Below are 25036 nucleotides of genomic sequence, written 5' to 3'. Positions count from 1 at the left end.
TTCTCCCTCCTCCTGTGTCTCTGCCTCTCTCTCTCTCATGTCTATAATGAATAAATAAAGAAAAAAAAAAAGAATGAAGCTACCAACTTCTTAAAAAAAAATAGAGCTCTGACAACCTGCAGCAACCTAGCTAGAAAAACAACACCAGGCAGCCTGGGGTGGGGTGGGGGTGGGGGTGGGGGTGGTGGGGGTGGGGGTGGGGGTGGGGGTGGTGGTGGTGGTGGTGGTGGTGGTGGTAGGGGGTGTGGGGGGAGTGGGCTCAGCGGTTTAGCGCTTGCCTTTGGCTCAGGTCGTGACCCTGGAGACCTGGGTTCGAGTCGCACGTCGGGCTCCCTGCATGGAGCCTGCTTCTCCCTCTGCCTGTGTCTCTGCCTCTCTCTCTCTGTGTGTCTCTCATGAATAAATAAATATTTTAAAAAAAATAAAGAAAACCAATGCCTATCTGTAATAACTAGCCTAGGAAGCCTGCCTGTTATGAGCCAGACTTAAAGGAAGCCAGATTGCTAGCTTTAGGAACAAGCCCAGGAAGCTAATCAATAAATGATAGTAACATTTGGCCCCAGGTGGCCAGGATTTGATTAATAACTGCCAGCTTCTCTGATTTTTGTCCCAACTTCGTACCATAGAAAGCCACGTGGCTGATGGAGGCTCGGACCACCCAGGTTGCCCCCCTCTAACTAGTCTCGCGCTCCCCCCCGCCCCGCATCAACCATCTCCACTCCTCGGCTGCCTTGGAGAAAACTCAAGGGAGGGTGGCTCTGTTGCACAGCGAGCTGTGAGTAAATTCCCTTTGCATTTTTAAAAAGGATTTTATTTATTTCTTCATGAGAGACAGAGAGAGAGAGAGAGAGAGAGGCAGAGACACAGGAGGAGGGAGAAGCAGGCTCCATGCAGGGAGCCCCCTGGGGGACTCGATCCCGGGTCTCCGGGGTCACGCCCTGGGCTGAAGGCAGGCGCTGAGCCGCTGAGCCACTCAGGGCTTCCCCCTTTGCATTTTTCATGCAGCTGGTCTTCACATACCGAAAGAATTAAAAAGGAAACAAACAACCAAAGCAGGAGTCTGCCACCTGTCTGCGGAGCATCTCACCAGGCTCCCAGGTGTCCTGCAGGTGGGGAGCTCCCCGCCGCCCCGCCCTGGAAGAGAGAGCATCCCAAGCACCTGCCGCCAGGACAGCGCGCACAAGGGGACGAGGCGGCGGCGAGATTCTCCGGGCCAGAGCGGGGTGGGGGGCGGGGGGAGCTAGAGGATGGTGCCCGGGGCGCGTGCGGCGCGGAAGCGCGAGCCTCGGACCCAGGGCGCTCAGGCGCGTGGAGCTTCTGCGCATGCTCTGGAGGGCTGCCACTCTCGGCGCCGCCCCGCCCAGGGCGCTGACGTCACGTCCGGCGACGGCGGCTGCGAGGCGCTGGCCTCCCGGGCGCGGGGGTCGCCGCGGGGCGCGTCGGTGTCGTCCGCGGCCCTCGGGTCGCGCGGCTGCCCCCGGACCGCTTAGTCCCAAGCCGGGTGCGGTTTCCTCTCCTGGAGGTGAAGCGGAGTGAGGGGGCCTGGGCCCTCGGACCAGGGTGTGTTTGCATCGGGGCCGGGGGCGCATTTGCAGTGTTTCCTCCCGCAGGACCCGCATTCCGCTGTAGTGCAATCCGAGGATGGCGGCTTGTTATTTGTTTTTTGTGTTTTAAAGATTTTGTTTATTCATGAGAGACACAGGCAGAGGGAGAAGCAGGCTCCGTGCAGGGATGCCCGGCGCGGGATTCGATCCCAGGACCCCGGGGTCACGCCCTGGGCCGAAGGTGGCGCTGACCGCTGAGCCACCCGGGCTGCCCCGAGGATGGCGTTTCATCCGCCTGCAGCTGTTTGGATACTGCTTCCAAAGGAATCCCCCAACTCACGAGCGGCTTTAGTGCCTTGGAATTTTGTTTTTTCAAAAAAAAAAACAAAACAAAACAACAAAACAAAACAAAAAAACACATTTGGGCCCCAGAGCTCAGAACCCTTGAGAATTTCTGGTAAATGATCCCTCCTCTTCCTGGAATTGAAGGGACTGCGAGCATATCTTTTTTTTTTTTTTAATTATATGCCTCTTTTTTTCTTTTTGATTTTTTTTGAAAAAATATTTATTTATTTACTTATTTATATTTATTTATTTATTTTTATATTTATTTATTTATTTATGTATGTATGTATGTATTTATGTATTTATTTATTTATGAGAGAGAGAGGCAGAGGGAGAAGCAGGCTCCACGCAGGGAGCCCGACGTGGGACTCGATGCTGAGACTCGGGGATCACGCCCTGGGCGGAAGGCGGCGCTAACCGCTGAGCCACCCGAGCTGCCCTGAACAGATTTTTTCAATAAGGAAGACTGTGGCTGGCTGGAACACAACCATCCTCGGGTCACTGGAGGCTTCTCAGGATTTCTAAAACTTGGGGATTATACATATATGTGATATATGTGTGTGTATATATATATGTATTTTTTTTTTTTTTTTGCATGGGTATTTTAAGTATTTCAGTCAGGCGTGCAGTACTTCCTGAAAAATCCATTACATTCATTTTATGCTTAAAAGGCCAACCTGATTTGACCTTTTCCCTGTTGACTTGCCCTCAGTCTTAGGAACATTTATGGTGAAGGAACTTGAGGCCGCTGAATTGTCTTGAGTTCTGATGCCACATTTTAAGTTCGTTGTTCTGTCCCCAGCTTTGTGGCCCCGCTTGTGAACAGGCTACGCTCCTGCCCCTCTTCTGGTTTGCAGTTTGGTGCTGCTCCTCTCTGGTGGGTTCTGGATTTGGGTAATTGCATTTGATAGGACTGTGTTTGAAGGGAAACTCAACGAGAAGCATGTGGCTTTTTACTTTGATAGCTTAGTTTTTCATTTTACAAAATGCCCATTTGACGATATAGCTAAGCAAAAGAAAGAAGATTTAAACCACCTGGAATCCTCCCATTGAAAGATAATAAATTGCCAGTGCTTTAGAATAGAGTCCAGTTTTTTTAATGCATAATATTTGTAAAACAGAAATCCTGGTGGATACTGTTTGGTGACCCCTATCTAGTCCGTCTTCGAATTTTACTAATTTTTTTCTTTCAACCTGTGTGATGGCTAGGAACTCTGATAAGTGGTCCTCCTTAGTATCTGCACCTCGCAAAATCTATTTTAGTAGCTCAGAGGACTTTAGTTTTATGTCTCGGTTTTTGGCCAAGGAACACCGGTGAGGTGGTGTTAGCTGCTTAAAAAGAGATATTTAATGTTGAGTCCTGTGCGAGGGCAGCCAGCTTATTTTAGTATATCAAATTCATGGCGAAGTCGCAGAAAATCATTGGAGACGTTCCTAATTCTTTACTCTTTGTTTTTAAGCTCTTTCCCCCTCCCTGTTCTTTCTCTTCCCTCCAAGAATGAAACATGACTGAGGACTCTCAGAGAAACTTCCGTTCCGTATATTACGAGAAAGTGGGGTTTCGTGGAGTTGAAGAAAAGAAATCACTGGAAATTCTCCTAAAAGATGACCGACTGGGTGAGTTTTACAAGCTCAGGGTTATCGCGTTTTAGTCGTCTCAGCTGTCCTGAAAGAAATGCTATCTTAAAAGACATTCAGTACTATTTGTTACCTGCTGTATTTTTAGTGATAGGATGAAAGGTGAAGGGTGTATTTTGACAGAAGTCATGGATTTTTCAGGTTTATATTTTGCTGAGGCCGAGTCAGATGTCTTTGAGAGGACTCAAGTCAGTGATGCTTTTTTTCCTTGTATTATACCTATATATTTCCTTTCCTCGGTTTTCAGAGGTGTTATTAGCTTCTGGGTAAATTTGCAACAACTCTTGGCCATGGTTTTTCTTCTATGGAAATACCAAGACTACGTTATGTATTGACATTTTAGTTTCTTCATAGTAATAATGTCTGTTCTGTTGACTAAAATAAACTGAATCATAGGTTAAAAAAAAGTAATATGTGTAGAATGCTTAAACATTTTTTTAAAGGTTGTATTTATTCATTCATGAGAGACGCAGAGAGAGGCAGAGACATAGGCAGAGGGAGAAGCAGGCTCCCTGTAGGGAGCCCGATGTGGGACTCAATCCCAGGACCCAGGATGACGCCCTAGACCAAAGGCAGATGCTCAAACCGCTGAGCTACCCAGGCATCCTGCTTTTAAAATTTCTAAACAATTTCCCACCTGATCTTTGATCCTTGCTAGACAGTCTATGTTTTAAGTATGTCTGGAATTATTCTCATTTGACAAGTAGGGGGAGTTGAGGTCCAGGACAGCTGAGTGTGGTTTATTGGAAAATGTGGGGATTTGAGGCCTGACAATGCCACTCAGTAGCTGTGCTAACTTCATCAAGTCATTTAACTTCTTAGAGCTTCAGTTTCTGCATTTTTTTTTTTTTAAAGAGAGATCTTTTCTTTCTTTGAGAGAGCACACATGCATGGGTGCACACAGGCACATGAATGGGGACGAAGGGGTAGAGGGAGATCTCCAGGAAGACTCCCCGCTAAGCGAGGAGCCATACTCGGGGTTCAATCCCACCACCCTGAGATCACAACTTGAGCTGAAATCGAGTCAGACGCTCAATCAACTGAGCCACCCAGGTGCCCCAGTTTCTGCATCTCTAAAACAATAACAACCCCAAAAGCTTGAGGTATAGATTAAATGAAATTAATTCTATAAGTAGTAACTACTGCTAATGTAGGGAATGTAGTAATAGATGCTAAATACATCACCTACTCGGTGAAGCACTAATTGTTTTTAAATAGCTAGTTGGTGAAACACCTGGGCTAGAAATCAGACCTTGCCTTTCCTAGATTTACTGAGTAGAATTCCTCTGAAGAAATGTCTTACTGTCATTTTTAAAGACTGAAATGCACTTTCATTTGATCAACATGAAAAAGCTCCTAATTGCTGTTTTCTTTCTCTTCCTCTAGATATTGAGAAACTTTGTACTTTTAGTCAGAGGTTCCCTCTCCCATCCATGTACCGTGCACTGGTATGGAAGGTGCTTTTAGGTATGTGACCCAACAGTAGGAAGATTTATCTTCAAAAGTGTTGAATGACGGGATATTTGTCATTTTATCAGAAAAAAGAGCATTTTTTTTTTTTTTTAGGCCCTTTACTGCATATTAGGTCTGGTTTTAGGAGACTGGATTACTGCGGACTGTGAGAGCATTTAAGAAGGTGACTTTAGTAGCAGTGCATTAAATAGGACTCCAAGAATGTTAGTTTAGTAATAATAGAAGAGAAAGTAACGTGTGTTCCTGAAACTAGGTGTGGGAAGAGCATCGAATTGGAGAAAGAACTGGCCTAGGGTTTACCGTCACCTGGGTAACTGTGAGGAAGACCCTGCTAGGCCTCAATTTTTGCACCTGTTAAGTGAGGTTATTTAGCCACATTAACTTGTAGGTCGTAGCCCTCAGTTTGTTATTTCTGTGATTCCCAGCTGCAAAGGTCTAACTTCCTAATGAGTGCTATCAGAGTCAGAAAGAAATTGAAGTTTTTACCTCCTAGAAGCACAAATGGGTAGATTTCAGTGATGAGTGGCTGAAGGAAAGGACAAATGAACCTGCTCAGTTTCTGTGGAGGAAAAGTGACTGACAGCGTCCCTTTTGAGCCAAGGATTTTTTTCTGTTACTGCTCAGCCTGCTGTTGCATATAATATCCATCCGTTAACCATCTAACTTTTCTTTCTTAAAAAAAAAATGAGAGTAATCCTAGACTTCTCTTGTGAAGTAGGTATTAACATCCCATTTTTACAAATGGGGTCAAAGGCCACAAGGCTAAATAACTTGCCTAAGGCCTTCCAGTCTGTAAGTGGCAGAGCTGGGATTTGATCTCAGGTTGGTAGAGCCCATCCGAAGGTAGGATAGACAGCAGACCTCATTTTTCTTTCCAGAATGTACTGGATTTTCAGAACTTGAGAAACCTGCCATCCTAAGTCTGATTATGTAATGTGGAGGCAGCGAGGGGATACAACCCATACTGGAAAGTACTGTGTGATGCCTTTGTGTGTTGTGCGTCCTGGCACGTCTTTATGTATTTGTATTTCCGGTAGGCCACTGTACAGTTTATGTCTTGAGAGCGAGTATCAACTATTTTAGTTTTTCCCTGAGCATTTTTTCTTAAATCTTGGTGTTTCCGGTGGCCATCAAAATAAATGCTTTCCAGGGATGCCTTTTAGGTGTAATGTCAATACCATCTATTTTGGCTGGGAAATACTATGTGTCTTATTAATAATACCAGTGGATTAGTGGGAGATGTCCAGTTGCAGTTTGTGACACTTCTTTAGAATACTGGATCTCTGTTGTTTTATAGCAAAGAGTGATCCTTAATCAAATGGACAGCTAACTCTTATACTAGCTTAGTATGTGCTATATGCTTCCTAGGTACTTTATATATGTCAATTTTTTAATCATTACAATAGCTGTATTAGATAGGTATTATTAGTCTCATTTTTATGATGGAGCAGCTAAGGTATAGGGACACTGAATAAGTTGCTGACCATCATCTAGCCAGTTAATCATAGAGCCGGATAGCAAACCTTATGAACTTATGACATGAACTTTGACTCCATGTCCCTATACAGTCTTGTTAAATCTAATGAGGCTAGAATAAATACAGTTTCTATTTTAAGATTTTATTTATTTATTTTAGAGAACGAGCTAGCACTGGGGGAGGGACAAAGAGAATGAATCCCAAGCAGACTCTGCACTGAGCTTGGGAGCCTGATCTGGGGCTTGATTCCAGGACCCCGAGATCACAACTCGAGCCGAAATCAAGAGTCGGATGCTCAACCAACCGAGCCACCCAGGTGTCTCTAAGATGTTTTTCTTTATAGCAGAATTTAGAACCTAGAAAATTCAATGTCAACATTTTGCAAATCTGTTTGACCCTTGGTACTCTTTTTCTCATACAGGCTTTTGGGGCTAGTGTACGAAGGACATTTGGTGAGATGGTTAACCATCCCATTTTTCACCTCTGCCTGCTGAGGAAACAAGTTCCCAGAGAGACATTTGTGAGAATTCTGGGGTTATCAGATATGCTAAAAGCCTGTCCAGTGCTCCTTCCACTCTGCTTTTTTCCATGCCATTTGTTTGTAAAAAAAAAAAAAAAAAAGATACGGTTTTTGCTCCAAAGCCTCACAGGTAGACGTGTTTGATTGGGTTGATGAGCACAAATAGTATCAGAATGTAATGTAAGGTGGCCTCATCAGCCACAGATTCTGTATTCCCGAAGCTAGGTTACTTTGTGAGCAAGTTTGCTTGTTGGGGAAGAGAAGGCTTTGAGGAGTTGTGAGTGGCTCTGAGATGAGGGGCCTGTACTGTTAGCTCGAGCAGCCATAACGAGATACCATGGACTGGGGGGCTTAAACAACAGTATATTCTCATGCTTCTGGAGGCTGAGAAGTTCAGGATTGAGGTGCTGGTTGGTTTGGCTCTTGGTGCTTTAGGCCTCCCTTCTTGGCTTGTAGATGGCCACCTTCCCATTCTGTCCGCACATGGCAGAGAGAGAAACCACAGACTCTAGTATGTCTTCCTTTCTTAGAAGGGCAATAGCTCTGTTCACCCACCCTTACAACCACATTTAACCTTAGTCACTCCTTATCAGCTCTATCTCTAGTTACAGGCACACTGGGGTTGGGGCTTTAGTATATGAATCTGGGGGGTGGGGAACAATTCAGTCTGTAGCAGGGGCCAAGTGCAAAAACTGGAGATTGGTCTGTAGGAGCTGAGGGTGGCCCCAGGCCAACAACCAAAAATTAAATCATTAGGATAATTGAAGTAGCTATTGTCTTGACTTAGGTGGCACACTTGTTCAAGGGCTTTATGATGCCATTCCAATTTCTCTTAAGTCTCAGTGATGCAGTTGGCATCAAATATTGATACTTCACTTAAAATTTAATATTGTTTTATAAAGAGAATTTGTAAAACAAAATCTGTACGGTAACTAAATATCTGTGTGATTGCAGTCTAATCATGACAGGGCAGCTCTCACTTGATTTCTCTGTAATAGAGGAGGGCTTTGGGTCTGTGTCTCAGTATTTTGCCCATTCTTTTCCCCCCTCGGTCTCTGTATAGGGATCCTGCCTCCGCACCATGAATCCCATGCCCAGGTGATGATGTATCGCAAGGAGCAGTACTGTGATGTGCTTCATGCCCTGCACGTTGTTCGCTTTGTCAGCGATGCCACACCTCAGGTTGAAGTCTATCTCCGCATGTATCAGCTGGAGTCTGGAAAGTTGCCTCGAAGTCCCTCCTTTCCACTGGTTAGTGCTGCTTTTCTTTGACACTTGTCTCAACTCTAGTCTGTCCCATCCTGCTGACCTTTTGACTGCATTGTATTTTGTCTTCGAAACTTTCAATGACTCTCTGTGGAATAAAAGCAACACATATTTCCCTGGCACTCGTCATCCTGCGTATTCTGACTCAATCTAATTTTTATTTTTTATTTTTTTTAAGATTTTATTCATTCATGAGACACACACACACACACGTGCGCAGAGAGAGAGAGAGAGAGAGAGAGAGAGAGGCAGAGACACAGGCAGAGGGAGAAGCAGGCTCCATGCAGGGAGCCCGACGTGGGACTCAATCCCGGGACCCTGGGATCACGCCCTGGGCTGAAGGCGGTGCTAAATCGCTGAGCCACCCAGGCGTCCCTGTCTAATTTTTAAAAATACATTTTATTTTGAAATGATGGCAAGCTTTTGCAAGAACATTACCAAGAATTCCCATATGCTCTTTACCCAGGTTCCTCAGGCATTGACATTTTGCCATGTTACTTTGTCATTTTTTCCTTTGCATGTATACATATTTTTTCCTAAACCGTTTGAAAATAAGATGCAGGGCAGCCCAGGTGGCTCACTGGTGTAGCAGCTCCTTCAGTCCAGGGTGTGATCCTGGAGACCTGGGATCAAGTCCCAGGTCAAGCTCCCTGCATGGAACCTGCTTCTCCCTCTGGCTGTGTCTCTGCCTCTCTCTCTCTCTCTCTGTGTCTTTCATGAATAAATAAATAAAATCTTTAAAAAAAATTTTAACATGATATTCCATTATTTCAGATTCTTTCAATATAGACTTCCTAAAGAGAATAACATTCCCCTGGGTAACCATGGTACAAGCATTGAAACCAAGAAGTTTACATTGATACAGTATTAACATTGAATCTTCAGACTCCATTCACATTTGGCAATTGCCCCAGTAATGCCCTTTATCATAAACAGTAAGTTTTGGTTCAGAACTTATCAGACTTTCTTATGAAACTTTCAGCTAGTAGTTTTATCATTTGTTGGTGATTTAAAAATTTTTTAAATGTTTTAACTCTTCATTAAAAAATCATTTTAGACATAGAAAAAATTGGAAGACATAGTATAGTGTTCCATGTACTTTTACCTAGCATCATCAGATGTTTCATCTTCTGTAACTGTAGTATAATAATCAAACTCAGAAAATTATCAGTGATAAAATATCATGAATCTATAGACCATACTGATATTCTGCTGTCCTTCTCCTGGTTTGGGATCCAGTGTGGGCTCATAGGTGGCATTCATTGCCACATCTTCTTACTCTGCTTTCATTTGGATGTTCGTTAGTCTGTCTTTGATGATCTTGACACATCTGAAAAGTTTTGGACAGTAGAGTGTTTCTCAGTTTGGGTCCATTTGATGTTTCCTTGTTTTTTTTTTTTTTAAAGATAAGATTTTTATTTATTTATTTAAGATTTTATTTATTTTTTTCATGAGAGACAGAGAGAGAGAGGCAGAGACACAGGCAGAGGGAGAAGCAGGCTCCATGCAGGGAGTCTGACATGGGACTCGATCTCAGGTCTCCAGGATCCCGCCCTGGACTGAAGGCAGTGCTAAACCACTGAGCCACCCGGGCTGCCCTGATGTTTCCTTGTGACTAATATTTGATTATGCGCTTTTGTCAGGAATACCACAGAAGTATGATACTTATTACTATTGCTGCTAACTTTGATCACTTGGTTAAGGTGGCATCTGCCTGGTTTCTTCAGTCTAAGGATACTATTTTTCCTCTTGTAATTAATAAATAATTTGTGAGGAGATGCTTTGAGATTATGTAAATATCCATCCACATGTAATGATTCCTGCCTGAAATAATTTTTACTCTGCTGATTGTCAAGTGGTCATTTTCTGTTTCATTCCCTCTGCAATTATTAGTTGGCATTCTTTTATAAGGAAGGGGTTTCCTTTCTCATTTATTTATATCAGTATGAATTTATGTATTCCTCTGTTATTCAGTGGCCTATAACCCATTAATATGATTATTTACTTGATGTTCAGCTTGTCTCAGGCCAGTGGGAGACCCTTCAAATTGACTGCTGTGTCTTTATTGACAAGCCCCCATCATTGAGCATTTCCTTACCTTCCGGCACAAAAAGATATTCCAAGCCCATCTTGTATTTTTTCTACCCCACTCCTAAAATCAGCCATGTCCCTTTTGAATAAAGGGTGGTATTTAGAAACCAAGAATAGGGCACTAGACGTGCTTGTTGTTTCTGGTGTGTTGTTGCTTCTCGGTCCTGTATGTAGGCAGAGCTAGGAAATATGTACACATTCTATTAGTATACAGAATCATGTGCACACACACGTGTATGTTTATATGTCTTTTGACCTCTGAATATTAAAAACCCTCATTTCACACCTCTGATTCCAGTACCAATACCTCTGATTCCAGTCCAGGCCCGTGAGTTCTTCTTACCTTCACCCTTTTGTGTTTGCAGCTTCCTTGTCTGAGAGTTGCAAATATATAAAGGCTCCTATTCTCCTTAGTATGGTTACTGCTTTGCTCATTCCTCTCGTTGTAACCCATACTGCCAGCTACCTTTTGACCCTTGCCTGCTGGTGCAATAGGTCACCTCCTTGACCTTGACCTAAGGCCACAGCCCAGCAGGCCCCAACCTGTTTTTAAACTTCCATCTTTGACAAACCTGTACCCTAGTTACTTGGACTGCTTATTGTTTGTAAAGGGAAAAGAAGGGAAGAGGGAAAGTTCAGGTAAAGGAATGATTATAGCTCTTGGGCTTTGGCTATTTTAATGCAATTCAAAGTTCATTTTAGGCATTTTAACTTTTTTTGTGTGTGGCTAAAACAGTGATGGCTCAAATCAGGATTTGCCTGCAAGCTGTGGTATTCTGTAAACCTTATTATTTTTTTTTTATTTATTAGAGAGAGAGCACAAGTGGGGAGAGGGGTTGAGGGAGAGGGAGAAGCAGACTCTCTGCTGAGCAGGGAGACCAATGTGGTGCTCAATCCCAGGACCCAGGGATCACCACCGGAGCCAAAGGCAGATGCTTAACTGAGTCACCCAGGCACCCCAAAACTTATTTTTTTTATTGCAGTTTGCAATCTACCTGTATAGCACTTTGAGTTTTCACTTGTTCTTTCTTTTTGAAGTTAATGATGTGGCTCCCATGGACAGACCTGAGGTTGTCCATTCATGTTAAGTTTATAAAGAGAGAATGGCTCTGAAAATAATTGGAAGTCTTGACAGACTTCTTTAAATTTTCCTTATCTCTGGCAGAGCAAAGTTGGTAGTACTCTGCAAGTTCTTAAATTATATATTAAATTAGGTTAGGTTATCTATTAGTTCAAGAAATCTAAATGATAGTTTATGGTTTTCACCTCATTCCTGCTCAGCATGTCTCAACACTTTGATGGCACATCACTGTAGTCTTGGGCAGATGTGCCATCAAAGTGTTGGTTTTGGCTCTGCCTCCCACATCTCCCCGGTCATCAAGACCCACTCAGCCTCATTAGTATTGCTATCTAGTAGAGTGTGTGACGGCACTCCACACGGGGCTGGGAACATAGTCAAGGACATTGGTCTTCTTCCCTGCCTCTCAGACTGTCCTGGAGCCAGTGAGATGCCATGTTCAGGAGCACTCAGTACAGTGCCCAGTATGGGATGGGAGTCCAAGAAAGGAGGCTGTCTTTCCCTTCCTTCTCTCTTTTCCTCTGATACGTTAATTAATATTTAGAAAAAATTATTTTCTGTGATTCTGTTACTTTTTTTTTAAGATTTTATTTATTTATTCATGAGAGACACACAGAGAGAGAGAGAGAGAGAGAGAGAGAGAGGCAGAGACATAAGGCAGAGGGAGAAGCAGACTCCATGCAGGAAGCCCGATGTGGGACTTGATCCCAGAACTCTGGGATCATGACCTGAGCCAAAGGCAGGTCAACTGCTCAACTGCTGAGCCACCCAGGCATCCCTACTCTTTTCTTAAATAAACTTTTTTAAGTTAACACATAGTGTATTATTGGTTTCAGGGATAGAATTCAGTGATTCCTCAGTTGCATAACATCCAGTGCTCATTATATCACATGCCCTCCTTAATGCCTGTTACCCAGTTACCCCATCCTCCCACCCACCTCACCTCCAGCAACCCTCAGTTTCCTGTTGTGATTCTGTTACTCTTGACATTTTATAGAATATTAAGAGGTTGAAAGGAGGCCTAAAATGAAATGCTTTAAAAAAAAAAAGATTTTATTTATTTATTCATGAGAGACACACACAGAGAGGCAGAGACACAGGCAGAGGGAGAAGCAGGCTCTATGCAGGGAGCCTGATGTGGGACTTGATCCCAGGACTCCAAGATCATGCCCTGAGCCGAAGGCAGACATTATACTGCTGAGCCATCCAGGGATCCCTGAAATGCTTTTATTAAAATAGGAATTTTGATTTAACTTGGGGCCCTTAAGGAGAGTAGAGAGATACTTTTTAGTTTCTTTTTAACACTGAAGTCTTTTGGCTGTTAAATCCTAGATGAAAACTTTTTTTTTTTTTTTTTTTTTTTAAGAGAGCAAGAGCATATGCATGTGTGCATGAGCTGGGGGAATGGCAGAGAGAGAGAGAGAGATAGAGCGCATAAATCCCACACAGCCTGATGTGGGGCTCAATCCCATGACCCTGAGATTGTGACCTGAGCTGACATCAAGAGATCAAGAGTTGGGGGCTTAATTGACTGAGCCACAGGCACCGCTGAAGATGTGATTTTGTATAAGATACGGTGTTTGAAAACAAAATCAATTTTCAAGTAGATTCTAGTTCTTATAAGATTACTTTGTTGAAATTTACTTGAGGGTTTCCATTCATATTCTGAGTATTGACACAGGGTTTGAGAAATGCCATTCTTCTGATTTCTAAAATTCTGATTCTAAGGACATTTTAACTTTTTAGGTGCTTAAGGGTGCTTAGAACAAAATTCTTTTTTTTATTATTTTTTATTTATTTATTTTTTTTATTGGAGTTCAATTTGCCAACATATAGCATAACACCCAGTGCTCATCCCATCAAGTGGCCCCCTCAGTGCCCGTCACCCAGTCACCCCCACCCCCCGCCCACCTCCTTTTCTACCACCCCTTGTTTGTTTCCCAGAGTTAGGAGTCTCTCATGTTCTGTCTCCTTTTCTGATATTTCCCACTCATTTTTTCTCCTTTCCCCTTTATTCCCTTTCACTATTTTTTATATTCCCCAAATGAATGAGACCATATAATGTTTGTCCTTCTCCGATTGACTTATTTCACTCAGTATGATACCCTCCAGTTCCATCCACGTCGAAGCAAATGGTGGGTATTTGTCGTTTCTAATGGCTGAATAATACTCCATTGTATACATAGACCACATCTTCTTTATCCATTCATCTTTCGATGGACACCGAGGCTCCTTTCTAAAGGAATATATGAATGAATACTTTGAAATAAAGAAAATGCTTTTTTAGTTCTTTTGGAGTCATTGAACTTTTTGCAAATCACTGTCTTAACAAATGTTTCCAATTGTGGTGTTTATCACATATTTTTCAAAGAAATTCTCTTCTAGCCCTGGGAATATTTTTGTATGTAGAGAGTCAGGACCTTGCTTATGATTTATGTTTTCTCTGGTGACCTTAAATGGTAGAGGGTGGAAAAACCTCTGCATGCTCAGCCTGAAACATGGATAGTTGTCAGCATCACTAATCCAAATAGGTTTCTTTGGTTACCCATTCTTATCTCCGCCTTGGTCTTCTCTTTAGTGGTGGACTGTGTGCTTTTTGGTTCCACTTTGATTAAGACAGCCTCTTCAGAAGTTAGGGGGTAAGCATTCATTTTTATGAAAGAAATATGTATTCCTCTATTCTGCTGGCTCCCTCTCTTTACCGGAGATTTATTATTGATCTTTCAGGAGCCAGAAGATGAAGTATTTCTTGCCATTGCCAAAGCCGTGGAAGAAATGGTAGAGGATAGTGTCGACTGTTACTGGATCATCCGATGCTTTGTGAACCAACTAAACAACAAGTACCGGGAGTCTTTACCTCAGCTGGTAAGGAATGCTTTTTTGGCTGTTGGTGAGTCAGGGTGAGCAGTGATACTGGGGAACTACCCTTACTTCCTGGTGCTGCTACAATGGAGTGGACCCTCTATAGGAAGAGCCAAAGATGTTTTCCATAAAAGATCAGATAGTAAATATTTTCAGGTTGATGAGCCAGATGGTCTCTATGTCTCTGTGTGTCTCTCGCAAATACTCAGCTCTGCTCTTGTTGCACAGAAGCGGCCACTGACAATGCATAAAAGAATGGTTGTGGGTGGATTTAGCCTCCTGCAGGCCATAGATTGCAAACCCCTGCTCTTTTGTATTCCTTATCCTGGAGAATCTACTGGCTTTATCTAGAATTGCTTCTCTGTATTAGTTAAGGTTTAAATTTGGCTGTATATAATGGAAAGCCCAAATATCCCTGAAGCTTTATTTTTCTCTCTCATGTAACCAGAAGTCTAGAGGTAAGGCAGTCCAGAGCTGGAGCCACAGTGCCATGGTATCTTCAGGAACCCAGGCTCCTGTCCTTGCAGTCCAGCAGTCTTAGTTGTGGTCCTTCCTCTCTTGCTCAGGATGGATGCTGAGAGACCACTGTGACATCCGTGTCCTAGGCAGGTAGGAGGGGAAATGCAAGGACAAGAGTGAAGGAGGAGAAGGGACAGTCAGTCAAGTCCCTTGGACAGACTTTCCTTCTGCATATCTGTTGGTGGCAAGACCATGACACCTGGCTACCTCTGTCTGCCACAGAGGCTGGGAAATGTGGTTTTGTTTTTGTTTTTATAAAGCCAGGCATATTGTGATCTGTTACAATGGAATTCTGTTAGTGAAGAGGGAGAGGCGAATGGATGTAAGGGAGCCAGCCTACTGGCTGGCTGCTGCGCTCTGACTCAGGAGTCCAGACAATAGCATGGCACCTGCGTACTCAGCATAAGCCAGTGGTTCTTTGCCTTTCTGTTTTTCAAATGTTTTTCTTTATTTCTCTCATTTATAAAAATGAATGTCTTTTTTCTTAAATCATTGAGTTGTGTCATTTGAGAGTCTGTTGAAAGCAGTAACTGAAGATAGTGGTTGCAGGGACTGAGGAGGGGTGCTGATGAAAGTTGATTAAGCCCTGAGGATCACTGTGCTAACTGCAGTCATCAGAACCGTTGGCAAGACCCTTTAGCTTTGTTGAGCACTGTTCCAAGAGTGTTTTATAGATTTCAATTATGTAAAATTTGATTTTCAGAATTTTAAAATTTAATTCACTTAGTTAATTTCAATAAAAATAAGCATGGCAATGGAAGCATAATGTTAGTTGCCTAATTAGATCAAGAGGTCCAAATTATACCATGATTTCATTAGCTTTTCTTATTTAGTATTGAAGCCAGTCCAGTAGCATTTTGCTAGTTTACATTTAAAAAATTCTTTATTTTTAATGACACAAGTAATAAGTACATTCTTGAAGTATTCTGATGAATCCAGTGTTCCCATAGATCTGTATCTCCTCATCCCCCACCTTCTAGGAAGTAAACATTGTCATTAGCTGGGTGTATATCCTAGACTGTTTTATGTACATGAGGATGAATGGAATCCATTCACACACACATACATATATATGCACATACACACATATAATGATTATATTTTATATATGTAACTTAAAAACAAATATTATAATGTTCATATAACTGTACAATTTTTTTAAACTTAATGTCTTGGAACACTTTCCAAGTCAGTGCAGATCAGTAGTGTTCAGCCCTGACTTCCTATTAGAACCACCTGGGAGCTTCTAAAAAATTACCAGTGCTTTTCCTCTCCCCAAACCCAGTAAGTCAGAATCTCAGGGGGGTACGTGGGTTCCAGAATTCTATTTTTTAAAAAGCTTCAGGTGTTTCTGAAGTATGGCTAGGATTGAGAGCCACTCATTTAAAACCACTTTTTTTTTTCTCTTAAAAAATGTGTTCATAGTATTTCCTGTTAATAATTTTGCCATATTTTAATATAACAGGTCCATGTTGACAGTCAGCATGTTCTTCTATGTTAGCCTTTCTATATATGTGTTTCTGTAGAGCAGGTACCTATGAGGGGATTGCCTGGTTGAAAGAGTGCTGTATTTAAATTTTTTGTTTTTTTAAAAGTTTTTAGTTATTTGAGAGAGAGCACACACAAGTGACGGGGGTGGGGTGGGGGTTGGCTGGGAGAGAGAGAGAGAGAGAAAGAGAGAGAGAATCAGATTCCTTGTTGAGCAGGGAGCCCGACATTGGGCTTGATTCCAGGACCCTGAGATCATGACGTGAGCCAAAGGCAGACACTCAACTGACTGAGCCACCCAAGTGCCCCGTATTTAATTTTTTAATTGCCAGATTGCTCACCCAGAAGGCATACCAATTTTGCTTTCCCCAACAGATAAAATTTTCTGTTTTCCACTCCATTGCCAATACTTGATAGAATCAGTTTCTTAAATTTTTGTTAATCTGATAGTGAAAATGGTATCTCGTTTTAATTTACATATCCTCATTTTCTGATGAAGCTGAGCAATTTTGCCTATGCTTAGTCTTTTGTATTTGTCCACCTCTCTCTTTTGCATCTTTCTTTTTTATTTGTAAAAGGCTTTGATATACTCTGGATATTTATCCTGCATTACATATGTTAACAATCTTTTCTCCCTGTGTGTCGTAGAGAGATTTTTAAAGTTTTGATGCAACTGGATCTGTCAGTATTTTGCTTTTTGTATCTTACGTAGGGAATCCTTCCTAACTCCAGGATTAAAAAACAGGGTTTTAAAAAACTTTCCTCTAACTTTTAAAAATATTTAAAAATTTTATTTATTTAATATTAAAATTTTTTTTTACAGAGAGCACATGCATGAGCTCTCATGCACAAGCGAGCCAGAGTCAGGGTGCAGTTGGACGGGCAGAGGAAGAGAGAGTATCTTAAGCAGACCTCATGCCTAGTAGAGCTTGATCCCACAACCCTGAGATCATGACCTGAGCCAAGATCATGACCTGAGCCGAGATCAAGAGTTGAATGTTTAACCAACTGAGCTACTTAGGTGTCCCTATATTGAAACATTTTAAAATTTAGTCCTTTAATTTGTGAGGGATTTGTGTTTGTAATTGGTACTGACACAGATTTGACCTTGTTTCTTTGTTAACTGCAGTAAACCTTCAGTCAGCTGCCTCCTCTTCCTCTTTCTGTTTGACAGTTATTGAGCTCCTGCTTCATGCCAGGCAATTTACTATGTTAATGAAAACTTAATTTTAACACACTTCTCTGTTTTTATAGATGAGGAAACTGAAGCACAGAGCAGTTAAGTAACTTGCCCAAGGTCACACAGTTAGTAAGCCAAACTACCTACCGCTTATACTATCAATTCATTCTTTTCTTTACAGATTTGAAATGACACCTTTATCATGTACTAGATTTCCATATATATTAGCATCTCTTTTTGGGCTTTTTTCCGCATCAAGCTATTTGTCTATTCCTGGACTAATACCATATGACTTATTTAACATACCTTCTTCATATGTTTTGGTAGCTGGTAAAGAAAATTCCTTCATATTGTTGTTCTGTTTCAAAAGTGCCTTGGCACTGGTGGCTTAACACTGGTTTCTGGTTTCTTCTTAGAAGTGAATTTTGAATCAGTGGTATACTAAATACCTCCCCTAAACCTTAATTTCGTCCTCTTCAAAAAGGAGGTTTAATATGTACGTCTTAGTACTCCACACATAGTTTTAAATAGTTATGATTTTTTTTTTAAAGTTCTTCAGAATGTGTAAGAAAAATTAAATTTCCTTTGTGTTGCTATTTGACTTACGGCTTACTTGAACTTTTCTCTTTATTTAAGCTGTGTTTAGTCTCCCATAAAATTTTTATTACTGTGGTTAGTGGATCTCTTCTTCTTAGCTTCTTGTTAAAGTAATTTTTATAATCTTGTCTAGCATCTTCAAGATTTTGTGGTTTTACCAACTAAATTGGTTATCACAAAGCGTAGTTTGTTTTATCATTGTAGGAAAATGTGCACTTAATGGGCAATGATGGGTTTTTGGCATGACAAAAAGATGAGACACTATCTGATGGTGACACATTTATTATGTCATAATATTCTGATTGATAGGGTTATATCACAGCTGCTCCTCTGCTTACACGCTTTAGGAAATGTTGCCCTTTGATGAATCCTGCTTTTGGCAAGGAGAATAGAATCCAGCCTTAGTGTGTGACATGAATGGCCTCTGGTTAATCTTTTTTCAGAACAGACTGTCCTTAGGCCATCTCAGACTTAATTGTGTTCAGTCATTAAAGTAAGTGAGCCTTCTTTCATTGCCATTGCACTGCTTTTTAAAAGCCATCCGAAAGAGAGGTGTTTTTGTTTTTGTTTTTGTTTTTTAAATAAACACTGTTAGCAACCTCATCTTAAGTTCAATGTAAATTCCTCTCAGAGTGGTTAAGTCTGTCAGATTTTGCCTTCTCTTGTTCAGGTGTGTTTTATTTTCTTCATAAAGTAAAGAATTTGAGGGTCATGGAAATACTGGAAATAACCTAAAAGTTTAGCAGTAAAATATAATAACCTCATCTACCATTTGCTGTATACTAAAACTTTCAGGCAATGTAAATATTATCTCTTTCCACTAAAAAGAAAGTATATACGTATGTATTTATATTTACTATCTTTCTTAGATTTAATAATAGCATCTATTTAATAGATTTAATAATATGATATGCATCTTTCTCTACCCTTCTGTTTTCACTTGATATATGCTAGAAATCATGCCTTAAGTTTTACAGTTGACCCTTGAATGGTGTTGAGGTTAGAGGCATCAAACCCCCATACAGTTCAAAATGATGTATTACTTTTGGCTCCCTAGAAACTTAACTACTGTAGCCTACTGTTGACTGGAAGCCTACCAAGAATATAAGCAGTCTGCTAACACATATTAAATATTTTGTATATTATATACTCTATTTTTATAATAAAGTTAGATAAAAGAATATGTCATTAAAATCATAAGGAAGAAAAATACTTTTGTAGTACTGTACATGTATTTATTAAAACACATTTATATATCAGTGGACCCACATAGTTCAAACTCATGTTGTTCAGGGGTCACCTGTATATAGAGACATTCCTTATTCCTTTTCACAGATTCATACGACTCCCCTGTGTGTATATACTTTCATTTATTTGACTTGTCCTCTATTGGCCACTTAGGGTGTTTCCAGTCTTTTGTATTATACAGTGTTACAGATAAATACAGATACACCTACCTTTTCATTTTCATTTACCAGTATATTTGGGGGATGTGTTTCCTAGAAATCAGTTGACTAGATCAAAGGATAAAGGCCTATGTTATTTTGCTAGATATTTCCAAATTCTCCTTCATAGACCTCATCCTTATGACCAGTAGATGAGGATGCATTGCCCTACAGTCTCCTTTGCCAACATGGTGTGTCATTTTCACCAGTCTGATAGGTGAGAGATGATACCTTCATATATCTTCTTTTTTTGTTTTTAAGGGTGAATTTTTTTCATTAAGTCTTAAACTTTTAATTCCAGTAGAGTTAACATACAGTGTTATATTAGTTTCAGGTATATAATTTAATGATTCAACACTCAGTGCTCCTCATGATAAGTGTAGCCTTAATCTCCATCACCTATTTCACCCATCCCCCCCAACTGCCCTCTGGTAGGCATCAGTTTGTTCTCTAAAGTTAAGAGTCTGTTTCTTGGTTTGCCTCTCTTTCTCTTTCTTTCCTTCCATGTTCATCTATTTTGTTTCTTAAATTTCACATGAGTGAGATTATATGGTATTTGCCTTCCTCTGACTTATTTCACTTAGCATCATAACTTCTAGCTCCATGTTGTTGCAAATGGCAATATTTCATTCTTTTTATATGGCTGAGTAATATCCCACTATATATATACATCACATCGTTATCCATTCATAAATCGATGGACATTTGGGCTCTTTACATAGTTTGGCTGTTGTAGACAACGCTGCAGTAAACCTCAAGGTGCACGTATCTTTTTGAATTAGTGTTTTTATATTTTTTGGGTAAGTACTCAGTGTGATTACTAGAGATGATACTTCAGTGTAGTTTTGGGTTGTATTTTTTTTTTTTAATACTGATACGGGCTTGAGAGTTTGACCCCCAGGCATTATTCTTGGCTGGTGGATCACAAATATAGCAGCTTGTGCCAGGTGGATTTGACTGGTCTGGGAGATGGCTTTGTTAGCTCTCCCAGGCTCCTAGAGTTGGCTGATACTTACCCTTTTATGGGAGAGGCTTCCACATGGAATCCAGGTGCTTTGTTCCCTCCATGTTATTTCTCTGCCTCCCGAGAATTCTCCTGCATGTGGGGTACAGAGTGCCTCCTCTGGATGTCTCTGATGTAGGGGTGTCTTTGGTGTGGTGCACAGTAACACTTGGCCTGGGTGTGGGTGGTCAAGGACTGGTGGGCCCTTTTCACATCCAGCTCTTTTTTTGTCCCATTCTTCCTAATTACCTCTCTCCACTTCGGTCCTACTCTTGTTTCTTTGGTCTTACTCTTTCCCCTTCTCCCTTTTTTTTTTTTTTTTTTTTTTTTAAGATTTATTTATTCATGAGAGACACACAGAGAGAGGCAGAGACACAGGCAGAGGGAGAAGCAGACTCCTCACAGGGAGCTGGATGTGGGACTTGATCCCAGATCCTGGGATCATACCCTGAGCCCCTGAGTCAAAGGTAGACACTCAACTGCTGAGCCACTCAGGCATCCCTCCCCTTCTCCCCTTTTCCTGAATATTTCATCTACTGCTCCAGAATAGCCAGGGGTGCCATGGATCTTTCTTAGTTCCCCAGAACAATTAAATTTTGCTTTGGGAAAAAAAATAAATAAATAAATAAATTTTGCTTTGGACTCTTGCTTTTGGATGTGGAACCTTGTTACTGCTGTTAGGGGAACATGTAACCTTGTTACTGCTGTTACTGCTGTTGGGGGAAGAGCTGTTTGGTTTTGCCCAGTAGTGCCCTGGAAAACCCCTTAGTCCTGTGTTGCTGGTTGCTGACTTGGGAACTTTGCGTCACCAGTGACTTGGATGAGTCTGGAGTTTTGTTTTCTGGCACTTACTTTGCGTTCAGCCTGTACATTTGATTCATCCTGTTCATCACAAGCTGTAAAATCGGGTAATGTTATGTCACAGGAAACAAGTAATCTCTCTTCCTGTTTTATCATTAGCCAAAGGCTTTTGAACAGTACTTGAATCTGGAAGATAGCCGTTTGCTGAGTCATCTGAAGACGTGTTCTGCGCTGTCCAGACTTCCTTACGATCTCTGGTTCAAGAGGTGCTTCGCAGGGTGCTTGCCTGAATCAAGTTTACAGAGGCAAGTATCTCTTTCAAAGATATCTGAAGGCTTGAAGCAGAGAAGGATCCTGGTTTTTCATGTGATTATCCTTCAGAGTATGAATCTGCTTTAGGACAATACCATAATTTGAAGTTAACTCCTTGGCAGTCAACAGAGCAACACTTGATTCAGCTTATTATTTTTACAGTTAGAAATGCTAGAATATTAGTAATGTTAACCTGATGTGAATACAACTTAATGGTAATGCTAGAGACATTAGAGTGTACAATTAGAAAACTTGAAGGCCCTCAGTATGTTAGATGCTGTACAATATTCACATCTAAAACCGTCTCCAGGCAGAGGTCTAAGCTTTTCTTTTCCAGAAATATGGTAGACCTTGATCTGGAGGAAATATTCCTGTTTCTTTGTTCTTCCTGACATCTTTAAAGTAGCTGAAGGTGGGCAGAGATCAGAGACTCACATCCAACTTTTATTCATTTCAGACATGTGTTGCTGGCATTTGAGAGTCCTGGCCCTCCCCACAAGACTGTATGAGGTAGTTGGGAGAAAAGGCAACATGCAGAGAACATCACAGGACAGTACATGACTAAGCACATAGAGTGTGAAACCAACTTTAAGAGGTATAGGAATTAGGGCAGCCCGGGTGGCTCAGCGGTTTAGTGCCGCCTACAGTCCAGGGCATGATCCTGGAGACCTGGGATCGAGTTCCATGTCAGGCTCCCTGCATGGAGCCTGCTTCTCCTTCTGCCTGTGTCTCTGCCTCTCTCTCTCTCTGTGTCTCATGAATAAATAAATTAAAAATCTTTAATAAATAAATAAATAAATAGGCATAGGAATTATGAGAATAGTTATTTTAGAGTGGTTGCAAATCAATAGCTCCTTAAGCTCTTTAAAAAATTTTTAATTTATTTATGAGAGAGCATGAGCAGAGGGCAGAGGAAGAAGCAGACTCCCCCTTGAGCAGGGAGCCCCATGTAGGGGGTTGATCCCAGGACCCTGAGATCATGACCTGACCCAAAGGCAGATGCTTAACTGACTGAGCCACCGAGGTGCCTCCTAGCTCCTTAAGCTTTTGGAGAAGTTTTAGGAATTTCAACCACTGGAAAATGAAATTGCATTGATCTCATTTCATACACCACTTTTGTTATTCCTTAGTATTTAATAATAATAATAATTAGATTAACATTATCTACTCTTAGTAAAATCCAAACTTTGGTTTAAGACTTTCCTTCCCTAAAATGTCAAGTTTCAGTCATTAGAGGACGGGTGCCTGGCAGATGCCTTGTAGAGCAAGTCCTTTTTAGTAATCATTCCTTTTCCCTTCCAATGTTGTATGTGAAATACGTTTCAAATGGCTGATTTAGTTTGCTTTTGTTTTTTTGATGATTATTTTGTTATAGAATTTTTTCTGAAATTTATACTTAAAAGGAGTAATTTTGACTTAATTTTATAATTAGATGTTTAGCTAACCATAAATTTCAAACTCAAATGATCTTATATCTCTTGTTTTTTTTTTTTTTACTAGGGTTTGGGATAAAGTTGTAAGTGGATCCTGTAAGATCCTGGTTTTTGTAGCTGTGGAAATTTTATTAACCTTTAAAATAAAAGTAATGGCTCTGAACAATGCAGAGAAGATAACAAAGTTTCTGGAAAATGTAAGTGTGCTTTTTTAAAAATTTGATTTTGAATCTAGAAAGGAAGTCTTGTTTAGCAAACCAGGTTTTCCTCCCACATTACATTATTTTCTCTGATACTTTTACCTTGTAAGAAACACTTTTTCCCCTTGGAAACATTTAGCAGAGAGTTGGTCTGTGGAGTGTAGTTTGCATCCTCTTTGGGGGAAGACGGTCTGAGCAGTGAGACTGTTATCATGAATGTGTGCATGCAGACCAGAGTCTTCTCTCCCTATGTGACCACCAGGAGGCTTGTTGAGAAAGGAGGGGAGATCTAATATCTGAGGTAGAGTAATCCTTTTCAGTGGAAAAAGGAAGCCTGATGTCACGGAGGACTCTAATAAGCCCTCTCATTGCTGTTCCTATCTCTGGCCGAATCCCAGTTGGATTTGTTAATGCGCTTAAATACGTACATAGTGCATGTAGGAGAAGATCTAAATGAATCTCTGTGTATCTCAGAATACCCTTAACTAGGCAAGAAATTTATGCCAGGATGAATTTCACTGGATCCAAAAATCTATTCTTTTTTTTAATTGGTCACTATTAACATTTGAATAGTGGCTCAGTAAATAGTGAGTACCCAGTGAACAATGTGATGAATAAATGAGTCATCAGTATTCTTTTAGTGGGGAACAGTGCCAGGGCCCACGCTAAGTACTTTTCATGGATTCTCCCACATAATCTTAAACAGCTTTAGGAAGAGGCTGTCATTTGCCCCATTTTAGAGATGGGATCTGAACTCAGGTAGCGTTGGGTAACCTGCCCAGGGGCACATGATGGGCAGTGCAGGCTTGAAACCCCGGGCAGTCTGGCCAGAGCTCCTTACTGTGTCCTCCAGTGGCCCACTAAACAAAGATCCTGGCTGCAGCCTTTCATAGGATCACTTTCTGAAAAGTAGTGAAAACTCCAGGGGAAATTGCTGAGGCATGATGAATGAGGGAGACAATGAAGTTATAAACATGGCAATTTCACAAAGACTCGTTTGCTTGTCCACAGATTCCTCAGGACAGCTCGGACGCGATTGTGAGCAAGGCCATCGACTTGTGGCACAAACACTGCGGGACCCCCGTGCACTCAGCCTGACCGCTCCTGATGCGCATGGCCTGCCAGGCCCAGTCACTAAACTTACCGAAAATAGGGTTCTTGCTTTTGTGCCCAAAGCATAATTTTTTCCGAGTAAGATTGGGTGGCATATCGTGGAGCAGCATCTTGTGGTTCACAGAAGTACAAAGTTCAACTCTGAATAGCATTGAAAAGGGTTATTCGAAAACACTTCCCCATTTTCAAAACAGTTCAGGCAGGGAAGGCGGGCGCTTTGATAGGCAGTGTATAACCAAGCCTGTCCCGTTCCTCTCTAATTAGCACCAAGCTCGTTACTTTCTAAGGCTATTTCTGGAATAAAGAACAACTTCCTTTTGTTGACAGCTCAGATTCGGCTTTCCTTGATGCAGTACTTGTTTAAATCTAAGCTGTCTGGTTTCTGAGGCTTTGTCTTGCCAAATAGGTTTCAATAAAAATCTTACATTTTTCTTCTCTGTGTCGGTTGGAGTGCAAGTTATTGAACAAAATGTGTCTAAATTTACCTACAAGGAGAGAGAGTACTTGTGGATATCTTGCCCAATTCATGCTTTTTTCCTGATGGGTCATTAAATGTTGGGTGGGCTCTAGGAAGCACTGTGCCACTCAGAATTGGAATGGGAGAAGCGGCAGGCTAAGGTTAATAGCTAATGCCCCCAGGCCCTGTTATGC

General features: G+C 41.3%; 1 protein-coding gene across 7 annotated transcripts; it reads left to right on the top strand.

Annotated features, from left to right (window-relative positions):
* Nucleotides 1-1381: 1381 nt before the first annotated feature.
* Nucleotides 1382-24822, top strand: TBC1D7 (TBC1 domain family member 7). 7 transcript variants are annotated; one of them, XM_025444305.3, is made up of 9 exons: nt 1385-1560; nt 2692-2766; nt 3387-3506; nt 4914-4994; nt 8061-8248; nt 14160-14297; nt 21487-21632; nt 23140-23269; nt 24284-24822. In XM_025444305.3, the coding sequence occupies exons 3-9, from the start codon at nt 3395-3397 to the stop codon at nt 24368-24370; spliced, it is 882 nt and encodes a 293-aa protein (XP_025300090.1). In that variant the 5' UTR covers nt 1385-1560; nt 2692-2766; nt 3387-3394; the 3' UTR covers nt 24371-24822. The 7 variants fall into 7 exon arrangements, 6 of the variants coding, with proteins under 6 accessions (XP_035566328.1, XP_025300090.1, XP_025300098.1 ...); XR_003135510.3 differs by lacking the exons at nt 2692-2766; nt 24284-24822 and adding an exon at nt 22097-22234 and having other exon boundaries at nt 1382-1560; XM_035710435.2 differs by lacking the exon at nt 4914-4994 and having other exon boundaries at nt 1384-1560.
* Nucleotides 24823-25036: the final 214 nt, after the last annotated feature.

The sequence above is a fragment of the Canis lupus genome, chromosome 35, assembly GCF_003254725.2.
Source record: "Canis lupus dingo isolate Sandy chromosome 35, ASM325472v2, whole genome shotgun sequence".
NCBI lineage: Eukaryota > Metazoa > Chordata > Mammalia > Carnivora > Canidae > Canis > Canis lupus.
The sequence above is the reverse complement of the archived record's forward strand: the minus strand, read 5'-3'. Positions and strand labels throughout refer to the sequence as shown.